General features: G+C 40.7%; 2 protein-coding genes across 11 annotated transcripts in view; one reads left to right on the top strand and one right to left on the bottom strand.

Moving 5' to 3' along the window:
* The window catches only part of RCOR3 (REST corepressor 3), a 42,920-nt gene extending 26,216 nt beyond the window's left edge, over nucleotides 1-16,704 (bottom strand). For 2 of the 9 annotated variants that reach the window (XM_059673913.1, XM_059673916.1), the window contains exons 1-6: nucleotides 15,575-16,703; nucleotides 15,116-15,172; nucleotides 6,882-6,959; nucleotides 4,047-4,099; nucleotides 2,223-2,384; nucleotides 666-790 (exon numbers count right to left, since the gene is read on the bottom strand). In XM_059673913.1, the coding sequence (XP_059529896.1) occupies nucleotides 666-790; nucleotides 2,223-2,384; nucleotides 4,047-4,099; nucleotides 6,882-6,959; nucleotides 15,116-15,172; nucleotides 15,575-15,743 (644 nt within the window). In that variant the 5' untranslated portion in view covers nucleotides 15,744-16,703. Of the gene's footprint in view, nucleotides 1-665; nucleotides 791-2,222; nucleotides 2,385-4,046; nucleotides 4,100-6,311; nucleotides 6,696-6,881; nucleotides 6,960-15,115; nucleotides 15,174-15,574 lie in introns of those variants that run through there. The other 7 variants (XM_059673914.1, XM_059673917.1, XM_059673918.1 and 4 more) reach the window with 7 other exon arrangements.
* On the top strand, nucleotides 15,629-19,749 carry LOC132220628 (proline-rich protein 36-like). Of its 2 annotated transcripts, XR_009449827.1 has the most exons (3): nucleotides 15,629-15,744; nucleotides 16,714-16,845; nucleotides 18,616-19,749. XR_009449827.1 is itself a non-coding variant. In XM_059673922.1 (2 exons), exons 1-2 carry the CDS (start codon nucleotides 17,042-17,044, stop codon nucleotides 19,590-19,592), a joined length of 981 nt encoding a protein of 326 aa, XP_059529905.1. In that variant the 5' UTR covers nucleotides 16,856-17,041; the 3' UTR covers nucleotides 19,593-19,749. The 2 variants fall into 2 exon arrangements, 1 of the variants encoding a protein (XP_059529905.1); XM_059673922.1 differs by lacking the exons at nucleotides 15,629-15,744; nucleotides 16,714-16,845 and adding an exon at nucleotides 16,856-17,045.
* The last annotated feature ends 7,428 nt before the right edge of the window (nucleotides 19,750-27,177 follow it).

Here is a 27,177-nt window from a genome sequence, read left to right as displayed (position 1 = left end):
AATTTTACTAAAAATTCCCCAACAGAAGAAGGGCTGTCCTGAGGAGAGAGGCTTTTAAAATTTAGATTTCTGTAGTGTTTAGAAATACTTAAGGCATACAGAATCATTTTAGCTAACATATCTGCTAAATATCTTTCCTAAGTAAATAAGGAAGATATTTAGAAAGAAATATTATTTGGGAAAGAGAACACTATTAACTTGATGTAATACTTATTATTTTAGTTCTCCAGTTGGATAATAAAGACAGACAAAAACCAGTAAGCAAAATTATTTTATACTGCCATAAAGATACAGCTACAGTAACATGGACTTCAGAGTCACTCAGGTAACTGTGGAAAGGCATCTTCTAGAGAATATATTTATTAGATCCTAAATATATGTATTAAATATATTACTACTAAAAAAAGCATTTGTGATTACAGTCAAACACAGCTCAAATATAACTCAGTTGCAATGTTCGCTGGCTATGATTAACAGTTCAGAGTTGAAGAGAGTTCTTACTACTAAGATTTTTGATCACTCAGCCCTTCCTATCAGAGCAGAAACATGAATGTAAGAGTAAGAAGTACGTACAATATGTTGTGATAATTTTTCTGCCTTAGGAAATGTAATCAATCCAATACAGTGTTCCTATCAATGTAACTATATAAAGGCATCCAACCTACCTGTCACCCTGATTATGTCTATTAGCTAGCTTCCGAGCCTGGCGATCCATCAAGCTTGTCCTAGATCGAGTTTTTTTCCAGGAATAGTAATATTTTACAAGACTAGCAATGGTCTTATCTGGAAGCTTAAAAAAAAATCATGTTAATATCAGCAAGTTTAATTCATAAACTCCAATGAACAGAATATTTCTGATATTATTCTTTGATACTTAGCAAACAAAGGCATAGATAAAACATTTTCATGAGTACCTTTATAAATTATAAAGATAAAAAGTGCGTTGTGGTCACAGTACTCCACCCACACCTGTGACACTGACATTGTTGAATAAACATGCTTATTTGTTTGAGGGAGAGGAGAAAGATGTCACAAACACAGCAGGAATGGCCCCAGAAGTCCTCAACACAGGCAATGTTAGTACTTAATATCTGTTTTCCTTAAATAATTACTCAATTCTTTTTTCCCTATGTAAATCAGTTTTTATTGATATGTAATTCACATATCATAAAAATCTCCAATTTAAAGAGTACAAGTCAGTGGTTTTTAGTATATGCGCTAGTTATGTGTAACCATCACTAAATACCCGACATCTTCATAACCTTGAAAAGAAACCCTATACCCATTAGCAGTCATGCTTATTCTCTCCTTAACCTAGTCTCTATGGATTTGCTTATTCTGAACACTTCATATAAATGAAATCATACAATATGTGACCTTTGATACCTTAATATGAAGAAAAAAAGTCTTTTTTTAGTGGATCTGTAGAACCATTTTACAACATGCTTCTTTCAGTTAGCATATGTCCCAGAAAAGCTATTCAATTCTTAACAATTATTTTTTGGAATCATTTTGTTTTAACAGGTTTTAAAATGAGAAATAACGCAAATAGACTTTAGCTACCAAATAAAGTCTTTGGGCAAAAACTGACAAATGATCATGCACTGATTTGTCATTCAGGCAAACAAGAATGCACACTCCCAATCAAAAACGTTCTTTTAGATTATGGAAGACACTCAGATATATTTGCAAACGTTATCTAGTTTTTATCCATTCAGGTTAAAAGTGTTTAATGCAGCACTTCTCAGGTTTATATTATTTTGACACAATACTAAAAACTTAAGAGCTAGAAAAGCGATTTTCTTGCAAAAAAAAAAAAAAAGCAACAGCACTCAGACAATACTGAGTTACAGAATATTTAAAAATTGATGTTCATATCTAAAGGAATATAAATTAGAAAATAAAATCCTTATGTTAAAAAATAAAACATTTAAAAATAAAATTATGATTTATTTCCTAGAATGACAAACTTTTTAAACAATACCATTACACATATATTTAAGTCATAATAAAAATTAATTTATTACAATGAAATATCAAATAACTGTCATGCCTTAGAATGGTTGTAGACAATAGCACTCTATGCAAATATACCTATTTCAAAATATTTTTAAAAGTTAACATGATTGAAAAACTTGTTTTCTATTTAAGAATTCGAAAGTTTAATATCAGCATAAAATATCATGCAGGTATGAATCACACTAAGACCAAAATTACCATACCATTTGTTGAATCCTGTGAAAGCTCTTCCCATGAAAACTAAAGGCTTGTTCAAATAGGACTTTATCTTCCACTGTCCACTCATCCGGAAAGGGAGTAAAATTAGGGAGATCAGCAAGGGACTTCTCAATGTTATGTTTATGCCAGAACAACATGCCAAGTGCCTTTGAAGAGAAATCAATCCCCTTTGGTTTTTAATGGACTTACGTTCCATCACACTTAAGAGAATTAAATACAAATTATGTTAAAATCTTAAGCCTATGACTTCAACTAAAGATACACTCACAGTTTGGGGTTTTAATCAGGGTTGCCCAAGTAGCAGACCTCACTTATTATTTCTTTTAAATCAATGCCTCAGAACAGTGAATGTTCTTGCATACCATGTCTGCTGCAGAATCTAGGAAACACAGTTAGCTGAGGAGAGTGACTATGATTACTACAGCACGTTTGAAGGCTCATATCAAGACTTTTACCCACATTTATTCATCTGTCAATGTGTAGAGAAAAATACACTAAAAAAATCCACAAAACCAGTAATTGAATGAAAACTATGGATTCTAACAAAAAACTGGAAGTGCTCAGTCGAGACTGAGAAATACTTGTTTTAACCTTTTAGAAATATATCATGGACTAAACAATTCTAAGAAGAGTACCTCAACTATAACAATCTTTTATCATATATATTTTTAAAAGTTCTTTATTATCATAATGTACACAAAGAATTAGTATGGGCATGTTAATAACTTGAATGACTTTATTAACAAATCGTAGGAAAGCCTGAAATGAATGATTTTGAACAGTTCCACAATTTTCTCTTCTACTGTAGGTAAATAGTAGGCCTTTGTCTTTATAATAAGGTACTGAATATCATTTAAGGGATAAAGTTTTATTTCTTAAGAGACTTAGCAACTTTTTCAATATTGAGCTTTAAAGTTAATTTTTGTACTTTGGTAATACTCCTTTAAAATGAACATGAAAATAAACCTATATGCAGTCACATTTTAAAGGACTAACTTTCTTAAATATTAAACAGAAAGTCAAGGCTTAAAAACAAAATACATAATCAAAGGCTTCAAAATTCACAAAAAAGATTACTGCATTTGGATAAACATCTCAATTTCACAAAAATGGTTTTTTATTATGTAACCATGTTACTGACCATAAAGTTAGCTCTTAATAATCCAAGTTACAGATAATTCACTTATTTTACTAGTAATTCTGATAAAGGTTGATCTAATACTTAGTTGAAATGAAATTTAAGAACCTCTATTTCATTGTTATTTTTCCATGCTCTTCATCCCCTCATTACTAGGGATAAATAAATCATAAGCTATATATATATATATATACATATATACATATATACATATATACATATATATGTATATATATATATCTCCTTTTAAAGTTATCTAAATTAAAAAAAACCTTTATGCATTATTTCATTCATAATGGGAAAATCTTAAATATTTCTAAAAGTTTAAGTTCTTTTAGATTCAAAAGTCAAAGAGAATTACCTGTACTCAAAAAATTTTCTCTTTTTCGTAAGCATTTACCAGAATAGTCATGAAGGCTTTCAGACACTTTTATAACTCAAATAGAGTAAGAAACAGAGGTATTTAGAGAAAAATGTTCAAGCCCTTGAGACAAATAATGTTTATAAAAGCAAAATCCTTAATGTTGAGAGGTCTGACTTTGCTAGGACTTTTGGTATCTCTAACGTTAGTTGAACTGCTTCACTTTTAGAACAGAAATGATCATGAGATGTTCTCTGAATTTCATAAATGTTGAGGCAAGCCTTAATATTAAAATGTTTCTTTACATACCTGTTCCACATTGTAGCCATGTTTCTCCTTTGCAATGGCAATATATTCATCCACTGAAATGAAACAATGGTATATAATTAATTATATTTACTTCATTTGCCCAGGTCTACGATTTGTGTGTGTGTGTTTTTAACAAAGCAGAATTTAAGAATGTATATTACAGGAATAAAAAAATAGCCAAAGTTATTTTTCATAAAATGTTACAAAAAAGACTTTTAGTTCTAGGAATAGGATCAAAAATACACTTGGTTTAAAATTTTACTAAGTATGACTTATGTGACCAAAAAAATCAACCTGTGGGTAGCCAACAGAGCCTAATTACAGTGTAATACATTAGATAATTTCTTGATTTTCTGCCACAGTCTTTATTTGAAATCACTCAGCTATTTAAGACCCCATTTCATATTTAGAATAGGCCCAAAGCCTTTATCTTCCTATTTTGTGAGCTATATATAGTTAGCAACATATTTAAATATACTTTAGTATCCCTAAAATTTTCTCCAGCATTTTCTGCTAGCTATACTAAAGATGTTTGAATATTCCAGTTTCATTTATCCTCCACATGTAGTCAAGCCATTAGAATGTAGATAAGCACAGCTCCAGTGATGATACACTGGCTATTTCAAGGCTTCATTGAAGAGAAATCTATTTCACATTCAGCAAGACTCAGTTTTATGTGAAGTCTCTACAGTCCTTCTTGATCCATCTATATTAATATTATAGTATTATAATGTGTGTGTGTATGTGTACGTGTGTGTATGTGTGTGTATGTGTGTGCGTGCGTGTATGTGTGTGTATGTGTGCGTGTGTGTGCGTGCGTGCATGTATGTGTGTGTGTGCGTGTGTGTGTGTGTGTGTGTATATGTGCATATATTCTTTAAGCACATTTTTGAGAAGCAGTGGTTAGGAATTCTGATTCTAGAACTGCTAGTCTTCCTGAACTTGATTCTCGGCCTTGTTACTAATGTTTTAACTTTAGGCAATTAAACTTGACCTTTTTGTACCTTAGTTTCCTCACTTTAAATAGTGATAAAAATAGTATCTTCCTCCTAGGATTAAATGAGCTAATAGGTGCAAAGTGTTTAAAATAGCACATTTTAATTACTTTATGAGAATGTGTTATCATCATTGCTCAGTACAATATAGATTAATTTATACATATGCTATTATAAAAAAATGCTGTTAGAATAACTATCTTTTATAGATGTTGTTATATCTCCCTAAGACTGTAAACTTTTGGTACAGAAAATCCAAATATTATATTCTGCTTAGAACCTATAGTACTTAAACACATGATAGGTCTAAATATATGCTAATTAAATTTAACAAAAATGTCCTATAGGCCTATAAATAGAAGGCTAAACAATACCAATCAACCTATGGTTCTTAAGTCAGACTCTACATTAGAATCAGTGGAAGAGCTTTTAAAAAGTAAGTCTGGCCCTGGCTGATGTTGCTAAGTGGTTAGTGTTGGTCCCAGGAACCAAAGGGTCATAGGTTTGATTCCTGGTCAGGGCATATACTCAGGTTGCGGGTTTGATACCCACTAGGGTACATATGGGTGGCAGCTGATTGATGTTTCTCTCTCACATCAATGTTTTCCTCTCTCTACCTCTCCCTCTCTCTCTGAAAATCAATAAAAACATATCCTCGGGCGAAAATTAAAAATAATAATAAATAAATAAAAAGTAAGAACAGGCTCCACCTCTGAAAATTCTGATTGATGGTTTGAGACAAGAGACCAGACATCAGTAGTGTTTATTTTTTTAAAGTTCCCCCAAGTGATTTCAATGCATAACCCTAGACCTTCAGTTGGATATTCTACATGAACATCATACTATCAGGAAATGTTGGTTTTCTGAATTTTGTTTATCACTTTGCTCAGAAAGGCACCACTGTATAAAAACAGTGCTAAAAAAGCAAAAGCCAATGACACTCTGATACTCAGTTTATGAATGAAAACCTTTGCCTATGAGTGAGCCAAAGAAACACAACAGTGCTTAAATAGGAAAAATGATCTGGTATGCAGAATATTTTTCAGTTTTCAACTTTGAGTTCTCTTATTGCATCAATAAGTATACTTAGACTTACTATTATATGATATTACTTTTCTAAATAAACCATCATGGGACAGCTATAAGATTTAGCAAATATTTTTAAAAGACCAGCTTATTTTACAGCTGCTAAAGGAGCTGTTCAGTGGTTCTTTTGTTTTAGTAAATTCAATGTAACTAAACGGAGGGATGGGGATCTTAGTTTTGTTACCTGCACGTTTCCTATATCTGATGTGCCGCAAAGGATCAGGTCCGCTACATCACATTGAAGTCTAAAGCCACACCATGATTCAAGAAGTGCATGGTCAATGATCCAGAAGGCCTCCGTCCAGAAATGGAGAGCACAGAGATGACCTGATTGATGGCTGCTGGAGTCAGTTCTTTCCCCTTTCCTCTTTAACATGGTACTGACAGTGGGCTCTTTGAAGTTGGAAGGCTTTTCTTTACATCTCCATACACTGAGGAAAAACCTGGGCAGATGTCTACATAGGAACTCCCTCCCCTGCTTGAGGATTTAAGCAGCAAAATGCCATCAGATCCTAGGTTTCCTCTGTCTTCCTGGGCCTGACACAAATTGGAATGATCAACCCACTACCTTTCAAAAGGAAAAACATTCTAATATAACAACCTCCATCAAATAAAACAAAACAAAACAAAACAAAACAAGGACAAACTGTTTTTTCTTATGAGAATCTAAGAGACCCCAAAACAAATAAAAATTGCATTTTGAATTGGTTAGTAGATGCCTATTGACATAAATGTTCAAGTTCAGAAAACTTACATTTGGCATCTGGAATACTGTGATATGGAGACCACACAAGCATTCCTCCATTGTCTTTATCTGTGTACTTTGTAGCACCTGGGGAAAAATTAATTACTTTGAATACGATGGATTTTTATTTACATTCAAAATGAGTATAACCAAGATTAGTTTGTTTCTATATTATTACAGTACCTGCAAAGAGACAAAGTACAGAAAAATAAAGAGAAGGAAAACAGATTTACATCAAATACATTAAATATCCCATTTATAAAAATGAAGGAAATTTCATAAACACTGACGCTTACCCCCTTTAAATTAAAAAGAAAGATTTTAAGTACATTACACATCCCTACTTCTTTATAGATAATAACTGACTTAACCTTGTATACATTACTTAGGAGTCATTAAAAACTCTTTTAAAACCGTAGAGAATACCTCAGGTGGTAAGTTAATTGTTTTGCCCTATATCTAAATGGGCCAAGATTACTGTAATTTTTAAATACTTGTATCTGCTTTTTATAGTTTTTATTTAATCTTATTCCTTGCTAGAAGTCTGCCAGCTATTCCTTTTTAGACTTCATTTATTACATTTTACATTTATAAAAGTATGTGCTCTGTGTAAGAAGAAAACAAAGTAAAACAATGTAAAAGTTAATAATGCTACTTCTTTTTAAAGTAATTTGAGAATCTGCCTCTAATCTAGGAGTACACTATTGCTTGTTTCTAATTTTACTTCTAACTTGTTATAATCTAAAAAGTCAGAAAAATCGAGCTCTACTGATAAACAGCAGGTAAATTAAGAATAGACGGAATGAACGAATGCCTGACACAGCTATCGCAGAGCCAAGTACATGCCTATGAGGCCTGGTCTTTCCTTGGCTTCTTCCTAATTCATAGGTACATTCAAGGTAATTCAAACTACCAACAAATGAAGCATTGTTGCCACCTATTTTAAGAAGACTTGTTTATAAACCTGTCATAATTGATTTTTATAAGGTGTTGATAGCTACCAGCAACTCATGGCCACAATTTCTGTCTATCTCTGACCCTCTTCTGCATGTGGGTCTCTGACTCCCTCATGCATGCAAGGTTTCCATACTATGTATTAAATTTTGTTATTTTCTCTTGCTAAAAAATAAAATATATATTTGATTTTAAACACATAAAATAAAAGCACACAAAAAAAGAGCCAAGTCATTCGATGGAAATAATACAGACATCCCATCTAAATAGGTCAGAAGCCTTTATTACTTAAACTCCATTGCTATTTCAAATGAGTATTCTAAACTTCAATCCTTTAAAATGGCACTGATTCTTTTTCACAATGTATTATAATCTAAATCCTACTTAATTAAGCACAGATTGCAACAAAGGTTTGCATTAAGTCTCAAGTCTTTTTGTTGTTGTTAATCCTACCCGAGGATATTTTTCCATTGAATTTTTTTTTTTTTTTTTTTTTTTTTAGGGAGAGTGAAAGGGAGAGGGAGAGCCAGAGAGACACATTGATTGGTTGCCTCCTGCATGCACCCCAACCAGGGCCAGGGAACCTGCAACCAAGGTACATGCCCTTGAGGGAAAGTCTCAAGTCTTAAGAGTATATTATGCTTAATATTTAAACATTTTCTTGCATCTGATTCTTGCATTACAGAAGGCCTGAATTAAAATATCTTCATTAAATATCTCTTAAACGAATATAAACTTTAAAAAAATATTTTCCCCCACGAAGAATAACAGTTAAGTTTTCCCCAAAATTCTTAGCATTGTAAGATCTGACAGAGACTGGCACCCAAGCTGTGGGCACTAATAGCTAGGGGGGCATTTGTAGAATAATCGTGCCTGGCACCAGAGAACACCTAATTAGGCATTTCACAATGTTCTTTCCCTAACCCTTGAAATGGACGCCACTGTTTTCAATCATATATGTCTAAACGAGGCCAAGAGATGACTGATGTTCACAAAAAATGAGATACTTTTTAGTATAATAATTAAGAGTGTAACCATCAGAGAGCTACACTCCAAGTTTGAAACTCAGCTCTGCTACTTCCTGGCTTTGTCACCTTGAGCAAACTTATTGAATGTATCTGTGCCCCAATGTAACTCATCTTTAAAAATAGGGATGATGAGAGTTCCTACTTCACACAGTTGTTCAAAAATTAAATGAGTTAATATAAAGTAGCAGCGAATGGTAAGCATTTGGATAATGCTTATATAAGACTTATTATCCCTAGTACATGATTATTGAAAACAGCTCTTTCTTAAGTTCCTTTCTTTACTCTGGAAGAGCTTCTTCTCATATTATCAATCAAGTAAGAGTATGAATGAGTAACACCTCATGGGGCTCTAACACAAGTGGCTGATACCCCCTCTCATCAACCCTCTGGAAAGGAGATTGAATAGCTGAAATGACCTTCTAGTTTTTCTGACAAGTTAAACCTGATTCCTCTGTAATAATATAATATTAGAAATTAACTTGTATTATTAAAAACATTTTATCCCCCCAGATACTTTGCATTCAATCAAGTTTCACCATTTCCATGACGAAAGTCAAAATGAACTAAAATATTTAAAGGACACAAACGCAAAGTTTAAAACTTTACTTTTATCTGCAACAATATTGAAGATTATATCTCAAAACTGTCTGATATTCATGAATAGTACTGAGAATCAAACCTGACTCACAAACAAAATAACCAAGCCTTAGAAGCATCCTAACTTTTGAAGTGATTAAAAAACCAACCAACCAACCAAAACCTAGGTAGCAAGTTACCACAATTTTAAAAAACTGTAGTAGGATCACAGTTCTGAAAATAAAATTATTGAACAAGTTTTTAAAAATGTTAAATGAAACCCTTAAAAGTTTAATCCCTTTGAAAAATTTTAGATCTTCTTAACTACAGTTAGTAAAGTATGTTTATGAGACCAATTGGTGAAAACCAACAACTATCAAACAAAAGTACAGTTGGCCCTCTGTATCCATGGGTACCACATTATTCACAGATTCAACCAACCACGGGATCAAAATATTTGGAAAAGAAATGGTATGCTGTTGGGGACATGTACTATGTAGTTAGGCCTACCTACGATGGTTGTACCTATACTGAACACATAGTTTTTTCTCATTACTCCCTAAACAATATCTATAATAATAAAAGGGTAACATGCTAATTAGACTGGACAGCTGGACGACCTTCTGGACATCCTTTCGGATGACCTTCCAGACAACCACTCTATGACACCGAATGGTGCCAGACCAGCCTAGGCGGGTGTGATGCGACTGGTTGGGGGCCCGGCCATCACTGCATGATTGCCCTGCAGAGGGAGGCCCAGGCTACTGACCAGCCAGCTGTAGCAGGTGGGCGGGGCCTCCCTCTATGGGGGCGGGATCAATTGCCCCAAAGAGGGAGGCCCAGGCTACCCCATGGCAGCGCTGCAGCAGGTGGGCAGGGCCTACCTCTTTGAGGTGATCGATGGAGAAATCCCGCGGTCAATCACCCCAAAAAGGAAGGCCCAGGCTACCAGCGGTGGCACTGCAGTGGGCGGGCGGGGCCTCCTTCTGCAGGGGCAATTCATCGCGGAGCCCCAGCTGAGTGGGCGGGGCCTACCTATTTGGGGTTATTGACAGCAGGGCTCCTGGACTGTGAGAGGATACAGGCTGCGCTGAGGGGCCCCTCTCCAGTGCACAAATTTCATGCACTGGGCCTCTAGTCTATAAATATAAAAGCCTAAGCAACCATTACAACGGAATGACTGGAATGACCGGTCACTATGATGCACACTGACCACCAGGGGGTAGATGCTCAATGCAGGAGCTGCCCCCTAGTGGTCAGTGTGCTCCCACAGCGGGAGTGCCGCTCAGCCAGAAGCTGGGCTCACGGCTGGTGAGTGCAGCGGCGGTGGTGGAAGCCTCTCCTGCCTCTGCGGATTTAAAAAAAAAGAAAGCACTGCCTAAAAATTTAAAATTTCTGTAGTGCCAAAGGCTATCGGCAAAGCTCTCCTTTACTCAAGGCACGTGACTAGAATTTTAATCAATTGTGCATTAACGGTAATAACTCAAGCCAAAAGAGTTTTAACACTTAGAACCTTTGTTAACAAGAATACATATTATGGTGGTAGAGAAATTAGGTGATCAATAAAGCACTTTCAAGCACAAAAATACATTATAAAATTCTGTGGGGAAATGTATGGAAACAATTTCAAAGACAAAAAGAAACAATGTAAACTTTCAGATTGTCAGGAGCCTGTTAATATATAGTCTATAGAATAGATACCATCACATTAGTATTTATAGTTAATTGGATATATTTAAAATAAGGATATAAAAGCTTTATTCCAAAGTGTTAATATTTTCAATAAACTGAAGATTACATTTCTCAACTATCTATATATCTATATATATAAAAGACTAATATGCAAGTGTCCCCTCGGGAGTTTGATGGCTCGCTATGATGTGTGCTGACCACCAGGGGGAGGCGCGGAATGAAGGCAGGCCCTGGCTGGCAGCCCACAGCTGGGGGAGGGAGGCCCTGGGGAAGGGAGGCTCCGGCCACTGGCAGCTGCTAGGGACCCTACCATGCACGAATTTCGTGCACGGGCCTCTAGTTTAAAATAAATGACAAAAGATAGATGCCAACTTGAAATTAAGTGACTCTTTTTTCAAAATTATCTTATGTGTATGTATGCAGGTAAATTATTTTGAAGAACACTTCTTTATATACATTAATTTTCACTTAATCTTGTGTTATAGTTAACATTCCCTTTTACAAACGAGAAAACTAAGGTCTGGATATATCAGGTAGTTTGTCCCAGGGCACTATGTCATATTAGCTAAAAGGCATATGGCAAGAGGTGAAACTCTTAATCACTACACAAAACTGCTCCTTGTGATATAAGCATCGTCAGTAGGCAAAGACCTAGTAAAGAATCAAAAGAAAAGGAACCTAAGAAAATAATCAGAAATCCAGTTAGTAAATTTTTATAAAAGGCATTCTTCACAATGGCTTATTAATTAATGTAAACTACAGGGTGTCCCCAAAAAATGTACCCACATTTTAACAGCTGATAGTTCAGTTTTGAGAATAAAATGTATTTTAATAAACACCATCTTTATAATTATTCAAAGTGTATGTATACATTTTTTGGGGACACTCTATATTCCTAATCTCCTAACTTCAGTAATTCTAACTTAAATCTCAATTCTTCTCATATTTTCTAAAAGTCATTTAATAATTTATTCTTTGTGTTTAATTTCTACCATCATCATCATCTCCTCCCATAAATGTATCCCCCCCCCCAACCACACAAAACCCCTTACTTTTCCTACATTCTGATCATAATAATTTTGGCACCTAAGGAATTCTTCTAAATGTCTTAGATGGTTATGGGTGAATAATCTCTATGAAGATGGACTAAGTGGTTTATGAGGCTAAAGATAATGGCATGAAAAAGAAAAAGGGAGAGAGAAGAGCTACCATATCTCAATTTCTATCATTAATAAATCTTTTTTCTCTTTTCTAAGGAAATGTTTAAATTCTCACCCAATTATATTAAATTGATGTGTGAAATAAAAACTTCACACAATCATGTAACACTCAGAGTAAAATAAAGCAGTGGTACTATGTTGAATGGCATAGATGGTTGATATCTCCTTTAAAAAACTGTCTAATAATTTACAAGCTACATTTGTTTGAAAAGATTTGCCTATAACATCTATAGACAACTATACACTGGTTGATTACGGGTCTTGTGATAAAGAGTCAAGTGACCTAAGTTTAAATGGTAACTGGTTTTAGTTGTGCCCTCTGGTTAAGTATTTTTCTACAGGAGATTAAGGATAAAATGAATAAGTGAATTTAAAGAATGTGACATTTATCCTTATTCTAATAAAGAGTATCAACTGTAGTCTCAGTAAGTAAATTGAAAATATAACTTTAAAAAGTAATAATATTTCAATGATTTTTTTTCCCCCTGACAAATGTTCATAGGTTCAAAATAAGCAAAATATGATGATAAATTGGATAATCCAAATAGTGGCCATGTAAACCACCTAAAAAAAGTCGTCTGCATTTAAAAATTATTTTTCAAATTTTGAAATCTGTTCTAGTATTTAGTCTATTATGAAACAAAAGCATGCTTTAAAGCAGTGGTTCTCAACCTTCCTAATGCCGCGACCCTTTAGTACAGTTCCTCATGTTGTGGTGACCCCCAATTTCATTGTTACAAATTGAACATAATTAAAGCATACTGATTAATCACAAAAGCAATATGTAATTATATATGTGTTTTCCGATGGTCTTAGGCGACCCCTGTGAAAGGGTCGTTGGACCCCCAAAGGGGTCACGACCCACAGGTTGAGAACCGCTGCTTTAAAGTGATCAGGCCATGATGCACGAATTTGTTCCAGTATGAAATCTGGCTTTTCAACACAAGACCCTTCTATAATCCTAACTAGTCGGGCAAAAAGGTAGGTATGTTTGTTAAATGAAATAATTCTGGCGCCTGAATTCTAATTTGGAAATAAGTTTATCTATTTCCAAAAAAGCAGAGCCCCAATAAAAGCTCTAAATATAAAAAGGTATAAATGTATGGAAATCATTCTTAATTATGAAATTTAATCTTCAGTGAATTATTGCCCAGTCACATAACCCTGGCAAGAATTCCATGAATATTTTTTTTTACTTCCATTTTATACGTAGGGCAACAGGCTTAGGGAAGACCAGTGACTTGCTCAGAGCATAAAAATAAGAGCTGGGAACTGAACTCCATCTACCTGAAGCCAAAGCATGGTCTTTCCAACGGTCCTGCTAAAACCTGAGACAACCAGGATCGGGAATGAGTGCCGTTCACCGACTAGCTACATCAAAGAAAACTAATTTCACAAAACCTTTACAATCATCTGAAGCCCACCAGCACCCACACTGATAGCTCTGAGCAAAATGTAGTAAGAACCATGTCATTTAGAGGGCAACCTGGATCTGGCTGAAGACTCTTGTATTGCTTTTACCTTTTGAAAAATAGCCCGCACTGACAATTCTTTTTAACACCCATTATTTCTCTCTCTCTCTCTCTCTCTCTCTCTCTCTCTCTCTCTCTCAACAGGAACAGCTGCTACCTACAACTCTCTCAATGGCTAGTAAAAGTCATTTTGCACTGCCAGCTATACCTTACAATCAAATAAACACGCGATTTCCCCAAGAAAATACAACTGAGCCCTACTAATATCTAACGCAGATGCAACATTATGAGCGGGCAAAAAAATAAAAATAAAAATAAATAAAAAAATCCAAACCCAGCGCCTTCAAAGCCTGAACTAAAAAGGGTCTGGGGTGGGGTTGGGAGAAGGAAACACGCTCCACCGCGGGAGGCTCCGACCAGGGCGCCTCCATATGCGGAACTCTCGCCCAATCCCCGTCCAGGCAGAAATCCCGTGACCGCCAGAACCTGTTTGTAGAAAAGTAGACAGGGAGCCCGCAAGCCCGGTTGGCAGAGGACGCTGGAACCTGGCTGCTCCGGGAGAAAATGTCTCCTTGGCAGCTGCCGCCACTGTCCTGTGGTCTGACTCCCAGGGCTGGCTCGAGAGCGAGGTGTGTGCCTCTGGCTTCGCCTCCCCCCCTCCCCCCCCTCCCCCATCCCTTTCTCTCCTTGGCTCCAACACTCTGCAGAGCTGTCTGGAGCAAAGCTACACCACCCAGCCAAAAAGAACGAAAAAAAAAAAAGAAGAAGAAAGAAAGAAATCCCTGGGGCGTAGGGGTTGGGGAAGGCTCTCGCCCTGGGCTCCGACCCCGTGGCAGCAGCCTGGGCATCCGCCGCCTCGCTCCCGAGGGCCGGCCGACCGGCCAGTGACATTGGCATGATGCTCACACACAGCCCGTGTGCACAGGCTGTCCTCCAGCTCGCGGCCCCGCGGCCCCCCGACCCGCCCTGGGCCGTCTCCCTTAGGTCTCCCCGACCTCGCCCTGAGCTCAGGGGAGGGCAGAAGGGCGATGCCACCAGCGGGCAAGTAGCCGCCAAAGAAACCATGTTCACCTTGCCATGCACACATCTGCCCACACGCCCTGTGTCCCAGCCCTGCCCAGCCTGACAGCCTGCCTCCCCGCCAGAGACGCCTGCCCATCCCGGCCCTGCATCCCCTCTGCACACCCGGACCTCTGCCCCATCCGCCCCCCTCGACCCCGTGCACCCCAAACCAACCCCAGCCAAAGGGAGACAGCATTGTGCCTAAGCAAAAAAAGAAAAAAATATATCTAAATATCTACCTGGATCAAATTCAGGGATCCGGGCTTGGTATTCAGCTCCGACTCTCATCCCAACATCTGCAAAGCAATGCCGAGAGAGAGAGAGAGAGAGAGAGAGAGAGAGAGAGAGAGAGAGAGAGAGAGAGAGAGAGAATAAGAATAGAAAAGAAGAGAGAGAAAGAGACACTTAATAAAATATAAAAATTGTGGAGGGATCTGGAAAGAAGCGGCGGGTGGCTGGGAAGATATTAAGTCCGGGCACTCGGGGCTCTGGCAGAGGGTGGGGGCGGGGAGCGGGGGGGGCGGGGGCCGGGGCGGGGGCGGGGGTCGCGGGGTGCTGCAGCGCTGCACCGGGAGTTCGAGGCTACCGCAGCGCCCGGGCGCCGAGGGGAGGGAGGGCGGGCGCGCGGCGAAGGGAGGGGGCTGGGGGAGGGGAGGAGGGAGGGGGCGGCGGGCTGGCGGGGAGGAGTTCGGGGCTACCACCGTGCTCGTCGTCGCTGCTGCAGCCGCTCTCGGGCTCCGAGAAGTGCAGCCCGCCGTTGGTGGACGAGGCGCCGCCGCCGCCGCCGCCCGCCGGGCTCTTGGCGCTGCCGTTGACCGACCGGTTCTTCCCCAGCAACTCGGGCCCTTTCTCCATCATGCCGGGCATGGTAGATGCGGGGAGGGGGCGAGGTGCGGGGGAGAGGGAGGCGTCGGGGTGCAGGGGGGATCGCTCAGGAGTGCGGGCGGGAGGGAAAGGAGGAGGAGGAGGAGGAGGAGGGTGTTAATATGGAGCCGCCATAACCGCCCCGGTCCGGCAGTAGCGCAGTCGCCTCACCACCACCCGCCCCGGCCCCGCCTCCCTCCTCCTCCCTCCGCCCTCCCCGCGCACCCCGGGCTCCCCGCTCGGCCGCGCCGCGCGCTACCCCGCCGCCAGTATCACTCCGCCCCGCAGGGAGGTGCCGGCCGCGGGGAGGGGTCGCGGGGAGGCCGGGGAAGCCCAGCTCGCCGGCGATCGCGGCCCCTCCACGGGGCCCGGGTGAAGCTGCCGCCGCGGCGCGGCCGCCTGCCTGTCTAGGGGGCGCCCTGGAGCCGGGGCGGCGCGCGCGGAGCCGCGGACTCTTTGCCCTCTCCGGGCGGAAGGAACGCGGCCCGTGCGCGGAGGGAGGCGCGACCCGAGGCGCCCGAGTCCGAGGAGCGGCCCCCCCTTTTCCGAGGGGTTTGCGGGGGCCGGGTGGGCCCCCAGCTAGAGCCCGGCCCCCGTCTGGGTCTGCGGCGGGCCGGCCGCTCGGTTTCCGGGCCCCTCCGCCGGCTCCGTGCTGGTGGCGCGCGCTCGGCCCGCCATGGAGTCGGTCAGTGGAGCTAGCGACCTTCGCGTTCCCGGGCCCATCAGGCCGAGCAGACTAGGCCCGCAGTTTTTGCTTCTTTCTTCTTTTTTTTTTAAATGCAGTTTTTGTTTCTTAATCCCTGAACGGGGACCTGATTCCCAGGAAGAGACCGATGGTGCCGAGCTGAGTTGCCAGTGCTGAGCAATGCAGCTCTATTTTGCCAAGAGTTTTATTTTTTTTTTTTAAGCCTTTACCCCCGTTTTCCTCTTCTGATCCTTTTCTTTTTCTTTCCTTTTTTTGCTATTGCATTAGTTTGGGAGTGGGGGCTGTCAGTGGTGACATGAGGACGGGGTTCTTGCCTACTTGGCGCCTGCCCAGTGGGTGCTGCTGCCCTGTGGTCAGGGCTTGGGGCCGAGCTGTAGAGGGCGGAGCCCTGAAGCAGAGGTGAGGCAAGAGCCGCATTCTGGCAGGGTTTGCAGCCTGGCAGGGGATGTGCTCTGTAATGCTTCTCTGAATTGCATGAGGGCAGAAGGAACAGGGAACTGCGTTTTTCCTTCACCAGATTTGAGGGCCTTGGCCGCGTGCCAGGCTGCCTGGTGTTGGGGCCTGTTGATGATTTTTTTTCTTTCTTTCTTCCCTCATGAGTAAGTGTTTGAACTGTGAGCATTCACTATGCAGAGGTATATGCAAGAGTAGTATTTGGAATCAACAGTACGGAATTTCCCAAATACTTAAAAAGATTGCCCTGGAAGAATTCTCTTTTAGGCCAATGCAGAGTAGATCAAACCAGAAGTAAGCACCCCCCCACCCCCACCCCCGACTGGAGCAAGCCTTCACTCAAAGAAATCAGGCAGTGAGCCAGGAAAAGCCTGGGAAGTAAATATTTGGCAGAAGCCTTGTCTAAAGGGGAAAATCTCCGGGGCAGTACAAAATCTGTCTGGTTCTGTTAATGGAGATGGTTTCATCTCTATCAAAGCCTGGTAGAATTCCATTTAATATTTAAATCATACAACTAAACCTTCTTATTCTAATCCTTTTATTCAACAACTACAGTTGTGAATATTATTTTAATTCCCATAGGATTTTTCTATAAGGAGAGAATGCCCTGGCCAAATGAAATGTATAGCCATTTGCCTTGACAGTTATATTTTTCACTGTCAATGCATTGGTACTTCTGTCTTATACACGAGCTTCTGATGAACATGACTCAGCATCTCGGGTCCTGTAACACAAAGGCCAGATTCTGAATTGAGTGAATTACAAAGAAATGTCACTCTGAGGCCTCTGGGTAAGCCAGCTTTCTGACACCCAACTTTGCAACACCCACTTTTCCACAGAAAAGAATTTCTGCATACGGTTACATATTAATTAAACATTACATTAATAATTAAAATATTATTATTAATAATAAAATCCTTAAAGTAAAAAGATTACACCTTTATTTTATTTATTTATTTATTTATTTATTTATTTATTTGGTACAGCAAAGAAGGCAGAGCAAGGTAGACTGCATTCCACTCTTAAGAGAAGGACCTCAGGGAGGGAGATGGGAAGGTTATAGGATTTTTAAAAAGAAAAGAAAGTTTCTATTTTGCCCCTGAAGAAAAGGAACATGGGAACATAGCCTGATTATGAAGAATAATAAAGGGCCTTGAAGTGATTTCCCCAGTAATTAACAGGACAACTTTAGAAAAAGAAACGACTTAAGGAAAAAATTTTGGGAATGTCTATTGGGTTAAAGGAATAGAAGAATCTGAACAAGGAAGAAGAAAGCTTTAAGAAAGGGTTAATAAACAATGTCCAAAAAGGCAGCCACATTAAGCATTTAAGAAAAGGGCTTTTCATTTGTTAATTAGGAGGGTGTTAGTTGTTTTGTTTGGCTGTTTGTTTATTTATTTATTTATTTATTTATTTATTTATATTTTCATTGTACTTTAAATTTGGAACAGATAATACTGGTACATTCTCATAGTTCCAAAATCAAAATATTGAAGATATACTTCAATATCGTACTGGACATCTCAGCGATGGCAAACATACAAGGAAAAAAATGTATATAAAGATTGGAAAGAAATACATAAATGTGTTATTTGGAGAAATTATGACAGTCTATATGTAAAATTATAACCCATTAACTATTGGTATTAATAAGTGAATTTAGCAAGTTGCTGGATTTAGTCAGCATATAAAGTTCAATTATATTTTTTATACTAGAGGCCCAGCGCACGAAATCATGCACGAGTAGTTCGCCGCCGCTTGCCGCCACTCACCGCCCTGCCCGCTGCTGCTCGTCGTTCACCGCCCAGCCCACAGCCGCTCATCGCTCGCCGCCCCGCCTGCAGCCGCTCCTCACTCACCACCCTGCCTGCAGCCCTTCTTCGCTCGCGGCCCAGCCTGCAGCCACTCGTTGCTCGCCGCCCTGCTCGTCGCTCCACCCGCAGCAGCTTGTTGCTCACCACCCTGCCTGCGGCCGCTCATCGCCCACGACCCAGCCCACAGCCACTGATCACTCGTCGCTCCGCCCGCCGCCGCTCATTGCTCCGCCTGCTGCCACTCACGCGTCGCTCACCATCCTGCCTGCAGCCGCTTGTGGCTCGCCGCCCTGTCCGCAGCCGCTCATCACTGGCCGCCCCGCCCACAGCTGCTCCTCGCTTGCCAGCCCACCTTCAGCCGCTCGTCACTCGCGGCCCAGCCCACGGCCACTCGACACTCACCGCCCCACGTGTCGCTCCGCCCGCCGCCACGTCGCTGGGCCCACAGCCACTTGTCACTCGCCGCACCGCCCGCAGCCGCTCATCGCTCACCGCACCGCCCACCACCGCTCGTCACTCACCACCCCGCCCACCGCCACTTGTCACTCCCCCCGCCGCTGCTCGTCACTCGCCGCCCCGCCCGCCGCTGCTCATGGCTCACCAACCCGCCCGCTGCTGCTCAGGGCTCACTGCTCCGCTTGTCACTCCGCCGGCCGCCGCTCATCGCTCGCCACCTCGCCCACCGCCGCTCGTGGCTTGCCAACCCGCTCCTCGCTCCGCCCGCAGCCGCTCCTCGCTGGTCACTCTGCCTGCAGCTGCTGGTCGCTCGCCACCCCGCCCGCCACCGCTCATTGCCCCGACCGCCGCCGCTCGTCGCTCCTCCCGCCACCACTCGCCGCCCTGCCCTCCACCACTCGCAGGCCAGGGTGGAGGGACTGAGGGGTGGTCAATGCATCTCATGGCGACTGGTCGAGCGGCCGTTCCGCTTGTGACGGTTATGGTCCCTGGCCTTTTATTATATAGGATACAAGCACTGAACAATTAGAAAATGAATTTTTTAAAAGAAATCCTATATAATAAAGAGCTAATATGCAAATGGTTGTCACACCCTCGCGCCCTCACGTCAGAACTGCTCAGAACACTGGGGAGAGAGGAATGGGGACCAGCCAGGCACAAATGAGCTTGCGAAAGAGGAATGGGGACCAGCCAGGATGAGGCCCAGGAGAGGGACAAGCCGCCCATCCTGCAGTCCCGGGCGCCTGCGGCTGCAGCCCAGGAAAGGCTGCCTGCCCACGGTCCCCAGAGGCTGCAGCTGGCCAGAGGGAGGGAAGCCCGGGTCCTGGGTGCCTGTGAATGGCCAGAGGAGGGAATCCTGGGTCCCGGTTGCAGGGCGAGGCAGAGGAGGTTAGGGGCAATTGGGCCAGCAGTTAGGGGTGATCAGGCAGTCAGGCAGAGGTGGTTAGGGGTGATCAGGCAGGCGAGCAGTTAAAAGCCAGTGGTCCCGGATTGCGAAAGGCAGTCAGACATCCCCTGAGGGGGTCCTAGATTGAAGAGGGTGCAGGCTGGGCTGGGGGACCCCCCCCACCCCATGCACGAATTTTGTGCACTAGGCCTCTAGCATAAAAAAATATGAAATACGTAGCATACTAGTATCCTATGGCTGCTATAATTACCACAAACTCAGTGGCTTAAAACACATTTATTCTCTCAAAAGTTCTGGAGACCAGAAGTCCAAAATCAAGAAGGCAGAGTCTTATTCCCTTCAGAGCCTCTGAAGAGAATCTGTTCCTTGCCCTTTCTGGTTTCTGGTGTCTGCTGGCATTCCCTGGCTTGAAGCCACATCACTCTAATCTCTGCCTCCATCTTCACATTACCTTCTCTGTGTGTGTCTTGAATTTCCCTCTTCCTCTATCATACAAAGACCCTAATGGCATTTAGGGTCCACCTGGATAATCCAGGATTATCCCTTGTTTCAAGAACCTATAATGTAATCACATCTGCAAAGACCTTTTTTTTCCAGATAAGGTAACATTTCCAGGTTCCAGATATTAGGACCTAATGTCTTTGGGGCAGCATCCAGCCCTTTGCACCTAGGATTAAATTTAAATGAAAGATGTGTAGTCTTCAGAGAAATTAGAGAAGACACAAGTAACTGGATAAGGTGGCCTGTGGTCATAGATCAGAAGACTCAATAGTGTAAAAATGTCAGTTCTCCCCAAATTGATCTGTAGATTTAGTCTAATCCCTAACAGAATCAAAGCAGGTTTTGTGTGTGTGTGTGTGTGTGTGTGTGTGTACATGTGTGCGTGTGTGTGTGTACATGTGTGCACACGCACATAAATTGATAAGCTGATTCTCAAACTTATATGGACATTTAAGAAGACCAAGAATAGTCAAGACAATCTGGAAGAACAACAAAGTTGGAGGATTTATACTCCCAGATATTAGAAAGTAGTCCAATGGAGCCCTGGTGTGGCTCAGTTGGTTGAGTGTGTCATCCATGCACCAAAAGGTCGCCATTCCCAGTCAGGACACATGCCCAGGTTGTGGGCTCGATCCCCTGTCAGTCAGGGTGGATGGGGAAGACAGTGATCCATGTTTTACTTTCACATCCATGTTTTTCCCCTCCTTTCTCTAAAATAAAATAAGTTTAAAAAAACATATTTAAAAAAAGAAGGTAAACCAATAGAACTGAATAGGGTTCCCAAACAAATCCTTATGTGAATATTTTATGGAAAAGTGACACTGTACAAATGTGGAGGGAAAAACATGGACGTTTCAATGGATGGTGTTGGGTCAATTGAATATCCATGTGTAAAACAAGAAACCTTGATGCCTACTCATGTTATCTTTATAATTTTGGGTAGTCAAATATTTCTTAAACAGGACATAATATGCTCAAGTTGTAGGGGAAAATATTGAGCAAAATATTTGAGAAAAGTGTGAAAAATATAAAGAACCTTGAATTGTGTTAGGAAACTACAAATAGTTTTGTATTCCTGGGCATGAAGTCAATTCAGGATGAGACTGGAGAGGTAGGCAAGGGCTGACCTACATAAAGTCCTTTAGAGCAGTCATAGGGTTAAGCAATTTACTCTCCAGGTAATGGAAAAGAACCAGAGAGATCTAAGCAAGAGAATGATTTGGCTCAAATGATATTTTAGATGGAAATTGAATTTGGCAAAGAAATCAATTAGGCTGTTGAAGTAGTCTAGAAATGATAAGGCTTAAATTACGGCAGTATAGCAAGGATAGAAGCAGGGATAGAGATAAACATTTAGTAGGTGATTACCAAAATTTGGGCATTGGTTGAATATGAACAAGAAAAGCGAAGGGAGTAGTCTAAACTGGTGCCTTCTAGGTGGATGATTGTATCAACAACAGGAGGTAAATACTGAAGACTTACCAATTTGAGGTACACAGAAGATGAATTAGTTTCTAGATACGTTCTCCATGGGGAGATACCTAGCATTCAGTTGGATATATAATTAAGATCAGGACTGGAGGAAGGGATTTGTTACTAATTGATTATAGCGACCTAAGGTCTTGAGACCTAACTAGATTACACAGGAAAAGCATGTAAAATGAGAAATATGAGCTGAGAATGAAAAGCCGAGGGACACCAACATTGAAGGGCCACAAAGAGAAAAAGGAATCTGTAAAAGAAACTGAGAAAAATAAAACTAGGAAAGGTGTAACTAAATTCCTGAAACCAAAGGTGTAGAGAGATCCACAGGCCAGGGAAGCAGGTAAGTCTGGTGAGATAAGGTGTATGTGTGTGTACAGTGCTTAGGCAAGTAGGAGTCATGAATGATGCTGGTAAGAGCAGTTTTCCTGGGATGAAGGACTAAAATAGAGAAGTAGGGAAATTTTGGTCAGATAGTTACCAAGCGTTGTCAATGGAAAGGCCGTTGGCATCAATTCAACACCAAAAGGAATTCCCAATTTGGGATGCAGCGAAGAAGGTAACGTTATTCAGTGCAAACAGTTTGTGACACCGAACTGCTCACAAAATATTCTGTATCAAAATATTTTTCATCTTTTTTTAACATTATTATTAGGATTAGTTTTTAGTCTTTAATACCAACACACACCCACACAATGTACTATAAGTAACCTTTGAAAAAAGATTGAAGCATATCTACTTATGCCTATAAATAGAACAATCTTGATATTTTAAGGGGAAAAAAATCGATGTGCCAATAGTTAATACTGCATTCATGTATAAGAGTGTGTGTGTGTGTGTGTGTGTTTGTGTGTGTGTGTGTGTGTGTGTGTGTGTGTGTGTTGGTCTGCACAGGCTGCTATGGCAAAGTACCACAGACTAGGTGTCTTATTAGCAGCAGACATTTACTGTTCACAGTTCTGGAGGCTGGACGCCCAAGGTCTTGGTTGGCTGAGAGCCCTCTTCCAGGTTGCCTACTTTTCCTATAAGTTCACCTGGTGGAAGGGGCCAGGTATCTCTTGGAGCCTCTTATAAGGCACCAATCCTATTCATGAAAGTCCTACCCTCATGATTTAAGTACCTCCCAAAAGCCCACCTGCAAATACCATTACCTTTGAGGGTTAGGGTTTCAATATATGAATTTGGGTGGAACACAAACATTCAAACCATAGTAGTATGTCTCCATCTCCTTTCTAACACACACACATAAAATATATGTATAGCTGCCACACACGCTCAGACCATTTCCAAGAGGGTTCATAGAAGTCGTTTACTTCTGGGATGGAGTATCAGTCTGGGATGGAAAGGAAACTGTCTTTTTATGTATACCTTCGCACAGTTGGACTCTCGTCATGTGTATGTATTATGGTTTTGAGAAAATAAATGTTTAAAGAATTGACTGATAGACAAAACAATGTTAAAAAAGTTAGACAGTGATGTTAAAAATAACATTAAAAAATGTAAAAGTAAAGTTACAGCTAAAGTTAAAAGCTAATAGAAGTTGGGAAGTAGAATGGAAGAGGAAAGATAGAAGGTGGGGTGTCATCCTCATTTTACGAAAGGAAACAAATTTAAGCAGGGCAGTAATTGTAGACTACACTTTGATTCACCTACTGCGCTAGGCACACAGGAAGGACCTCAATAGAATCCTGTTTTACTCATGGTATCCAGGCTCATAAGGAGTTTCTTTATGATACCCATTTTTCGCTGTAGAGTTTATTGATTTACTCGATGGTCCTCCTTCATTATTACTTTAGAAGTGCCTGTCTCAGGAGAAATTTAACTCTGAAACAGAGGCAGGTGATGCTGCGCAGCATGGCCAGGAGACCGCCCAACATTGAGCCACTTGTGTTAGGCTCAGTCTGGTAGGGACAGCCCAAACATACTTAGAGAGCCTTTTGTTTTTGTGTTAAAGCCACTGGTCTTTAAGGAAAACCATGATCTTAAGAGTTGAAAGGAACTTTAGAGGTCTGGTAACCCCCTTTTTCTTTACCCTCGAATATTACCATTTGTAATGATTTATTTGGCTAAATTTATTTTAAGTCTAGATAGTGAAGAGTCTAAAGTTTATATTTACCTTTGCCCGTGATACACAGTATTCTTGACTAACTCATTCACTTATTTTCTTTTTTTAACAAGGTATTGTTTTTATCACGTGTTTCCCTTCATTAATAAAACTTAGTGTTTGTGTGTGTGTGTGTGTGTGTGTGTGTGTGATATTTTCTTATTCATATTTTTTATTGTTTTTCTTCTCCTTAAAGAAGTCCCTTTAACATTTCTTGCAATACTGGTTTGGTTGTGATGAAATCCTTCAGCTTTTCTTGTCTGGGGTTTCACTTCTTTCCCCTTAGTTTTACAAATTAGAAAATAGAATTCACGGATTAATTTTTCCTACTTAAAAAGGTGTTTAAAGAGCATACTCATTAAAATCAGTCTATAGGGAACTCTAGGTAATCTGAATAGTTGAAGATAAGATTAGACACACTAACCTCTGAAATGGAAGCAACCTAACATTACATTGATATGTGAAAATAATTCTAGAAAGCAATATGAAAATGTTTCAGAGACATGCTGCTCATGAGATTAGGGGGCTCCAAAAATATTTTCTTGAAGATTGGAGATAGTGATCTAAATGTAACATGCAAAATAAAGTATAAATAGTGACCAAAACACAGTCACTGGCACATAGTAACTCTTCAGATTAAAAAGGCTAAAGGCTAATCCTTCCTATAACTTTCCCAACATTTAGAGCCTTCCCAGAGAAGCAGAACCAAACTGTATAACTGTACTGTTAACCATAGTAACCTCTATTTTGTAAAACGGCTATTTGAAATTCTCTGCTTTGTAGATAGTCCCTTGTTCTGTGAGTCAACTCTACTATTTTTAGAAGGTCCCTTATTCTGGAAATTAACTTTGCTTTTTAGCTTGCTTGAATAACAGGGAAGATAAACATAGCTATCTGACCTTGTAAGATATGGACTGATACTCCCATACTCTTATGCCAGATGTATTTTTTTAACTGAATAGAATTATATTGTGCTCAAGGCCACAGGCTTCCAGCGAGACATCTACTAAGCTTTAATAAAAAGAAAACTCCTGCTTGTTGCTTTGCTCAGAATTTGAAATCTTTCTCTGAGCCCGCCGGTGTAATAAACAGTGTAACTCCATTTCTCTGGGCGTTGCTTGGTTTTTCTCCAGTCTTCTGTAACAAGATAATAATAATTATTAAATGCATAGATTAGAAGTAAAATCAAAGAGCTTCTCCAGACTGACCAAGGAGATGGCACCCTGAATGGTTCTTTATTTAAATAGAAATATTTCTAGAAATAACAATACAAAGAAACAGGTTCCTTGGAGAATCTCAACTTATCCTATATAATAAGAGAGGAATATGCTATTAGCAGGTTCGCCCTGAGGTGTAAGGACCAAGTGCATCACGACCAGATCATGGGTCAGTAGGAGGGTGGGCCAGTGAGGCACAAAGCAGGCTGCAGAGAGCTACAGGAGGGGGCAGGGCAGCAAGCTATGAGGTGGGGAGAAGGGAGGGGGAGGGAGGCGGAGGGAGCTACAGGAGGGCAGCAGAGACCTACTGGGGCACGGATTCGTGCACAGGGCTACTAGTTAGGATATAAACAGGATTTTAAAAAAGTAACTCTTACCTACTGTGCTATGTCTAGCCCCTCATTCCCTTTGGATACGGAGTGTCTTAGCTATCCTGATCTATGTCCATTACTTTTGGTTATCAGAATAATGCCATTTTATTTAGCATAGGCCAAATTTGTGGCTCTCAGGGCTTGCAGGTAAGAAATACCTTAACAGTCCAAACATCCTTTTCTACAAACTTATTTGTAAGTATCCCCTTTTTACTTTTTCCTAGTCTCAGAAGATGTGCTTTACTTCTGGTCCAAGACCAATTAAGCCACCTTGTCCCAACCCTCCTTTATTCTCCAAAGTGTCGCTCTATTGGTTAATCACTGGTCTGTGTTATTCTTTATTATTTAGTAAAGCTGAAAGGAGTAGAGAGGAACTTGCAATAATAGAGAATGAAGATAAACAGAAAACTGAGAGATGTGAAATGAGGTGTGGGGGCCAGGGGAGAGAAGCTTAAAGGCAACAAGCTTCTATTTCCTTTAGCCTGAGGTCCCTGAAATTGACTGTTCCCTGTGGCTTTTTCTTTAATTCTTTGAACTATCCCATTGTTTTATAATAGTTCCTCTTACTAGAGGAATCTATTTCAAGGTAGATTTCTGTCACTTGCAACTTTAGCGGTAAGTTCTTACTAATATAGTACTATTTATAAATAGTATTAAGCCCTGATTTTCACACTGGCATGTATTTGATCTGTTTATAACCCATCTCCTTGCAGTATTTCTAACCTAAATAGTTAATAAAATTAAATATTGGCAGTAAAGGTAAGCATTTTTCTCCGTGACTTAAACTCAGTACTTTCTTATCCCACCCATTACTGTAATCCTGATCCACGTGAACTGTGATTTAAATGTTATATTAGATAATATACTGCCCCAAAGAAACATTAATTCTCTGGAACAAGTAAATCAGAAGCCATAATAATGAAGGGCATTTTCTGGCTACATGGGATTTGAAATGGGCTGCCTTCCACAACACACCCTCCTTGGAGTCAAATCATTTTAAATTGTAGAGTATTTAGTTCCTTTTTATATTTTCTCCTGGGGCCTTTCAGGTGTAATAAAGGGCTCTTACCCTTAGTTAAGCTGAGACCACTAAAATGATAGTTTTAAAGTATTTTCCTTCAAGAAAAAGAAGAGTCCATCCTGTTATTATGGTTACAAGAACACCTCTCCCTCCCTTAGTGAGGTCCGTCTGAGAAGTCCACAGGCCATTAAGTATAGCTGGCAGGGCTAAGGCTCCACAGCTATGGCACCACAGAGTGGGGATTCTGTAGGACTTCCTGTTGGACCTGATTTCTGAATTGAGGCCTGAAGAACAAGTGGTAGATGTCCAGGATGAGTAAATTTATATTAAAACCTTGATATACTGGGGGCACAGAAGGCAGTACATTTTAAATGCGGTCAGAAGAGGATTTTCTGAAGTTTTCCC

Source organism: Myotis daubentonii, chromosome 18 (assembly GCF_963259705.1).
Source record: "Myotis daubentonii chromosome 18, mMyoDau2.1, whole genome shotgun sequence".
In the NCBI taxonomy this organism is placed as follows: domain Eukaryota; kingdom Metazoa; phylum Chordata; class Mammalia; order Chiroptera; family Vespertilionidae; genus Myotis; species Myotis daubentonii.
The sequence above is the reverse complement of the archived record's forward strand: the minus strand, read 5'-3'. Positions and strand labels throughout refer to the sequence as shown.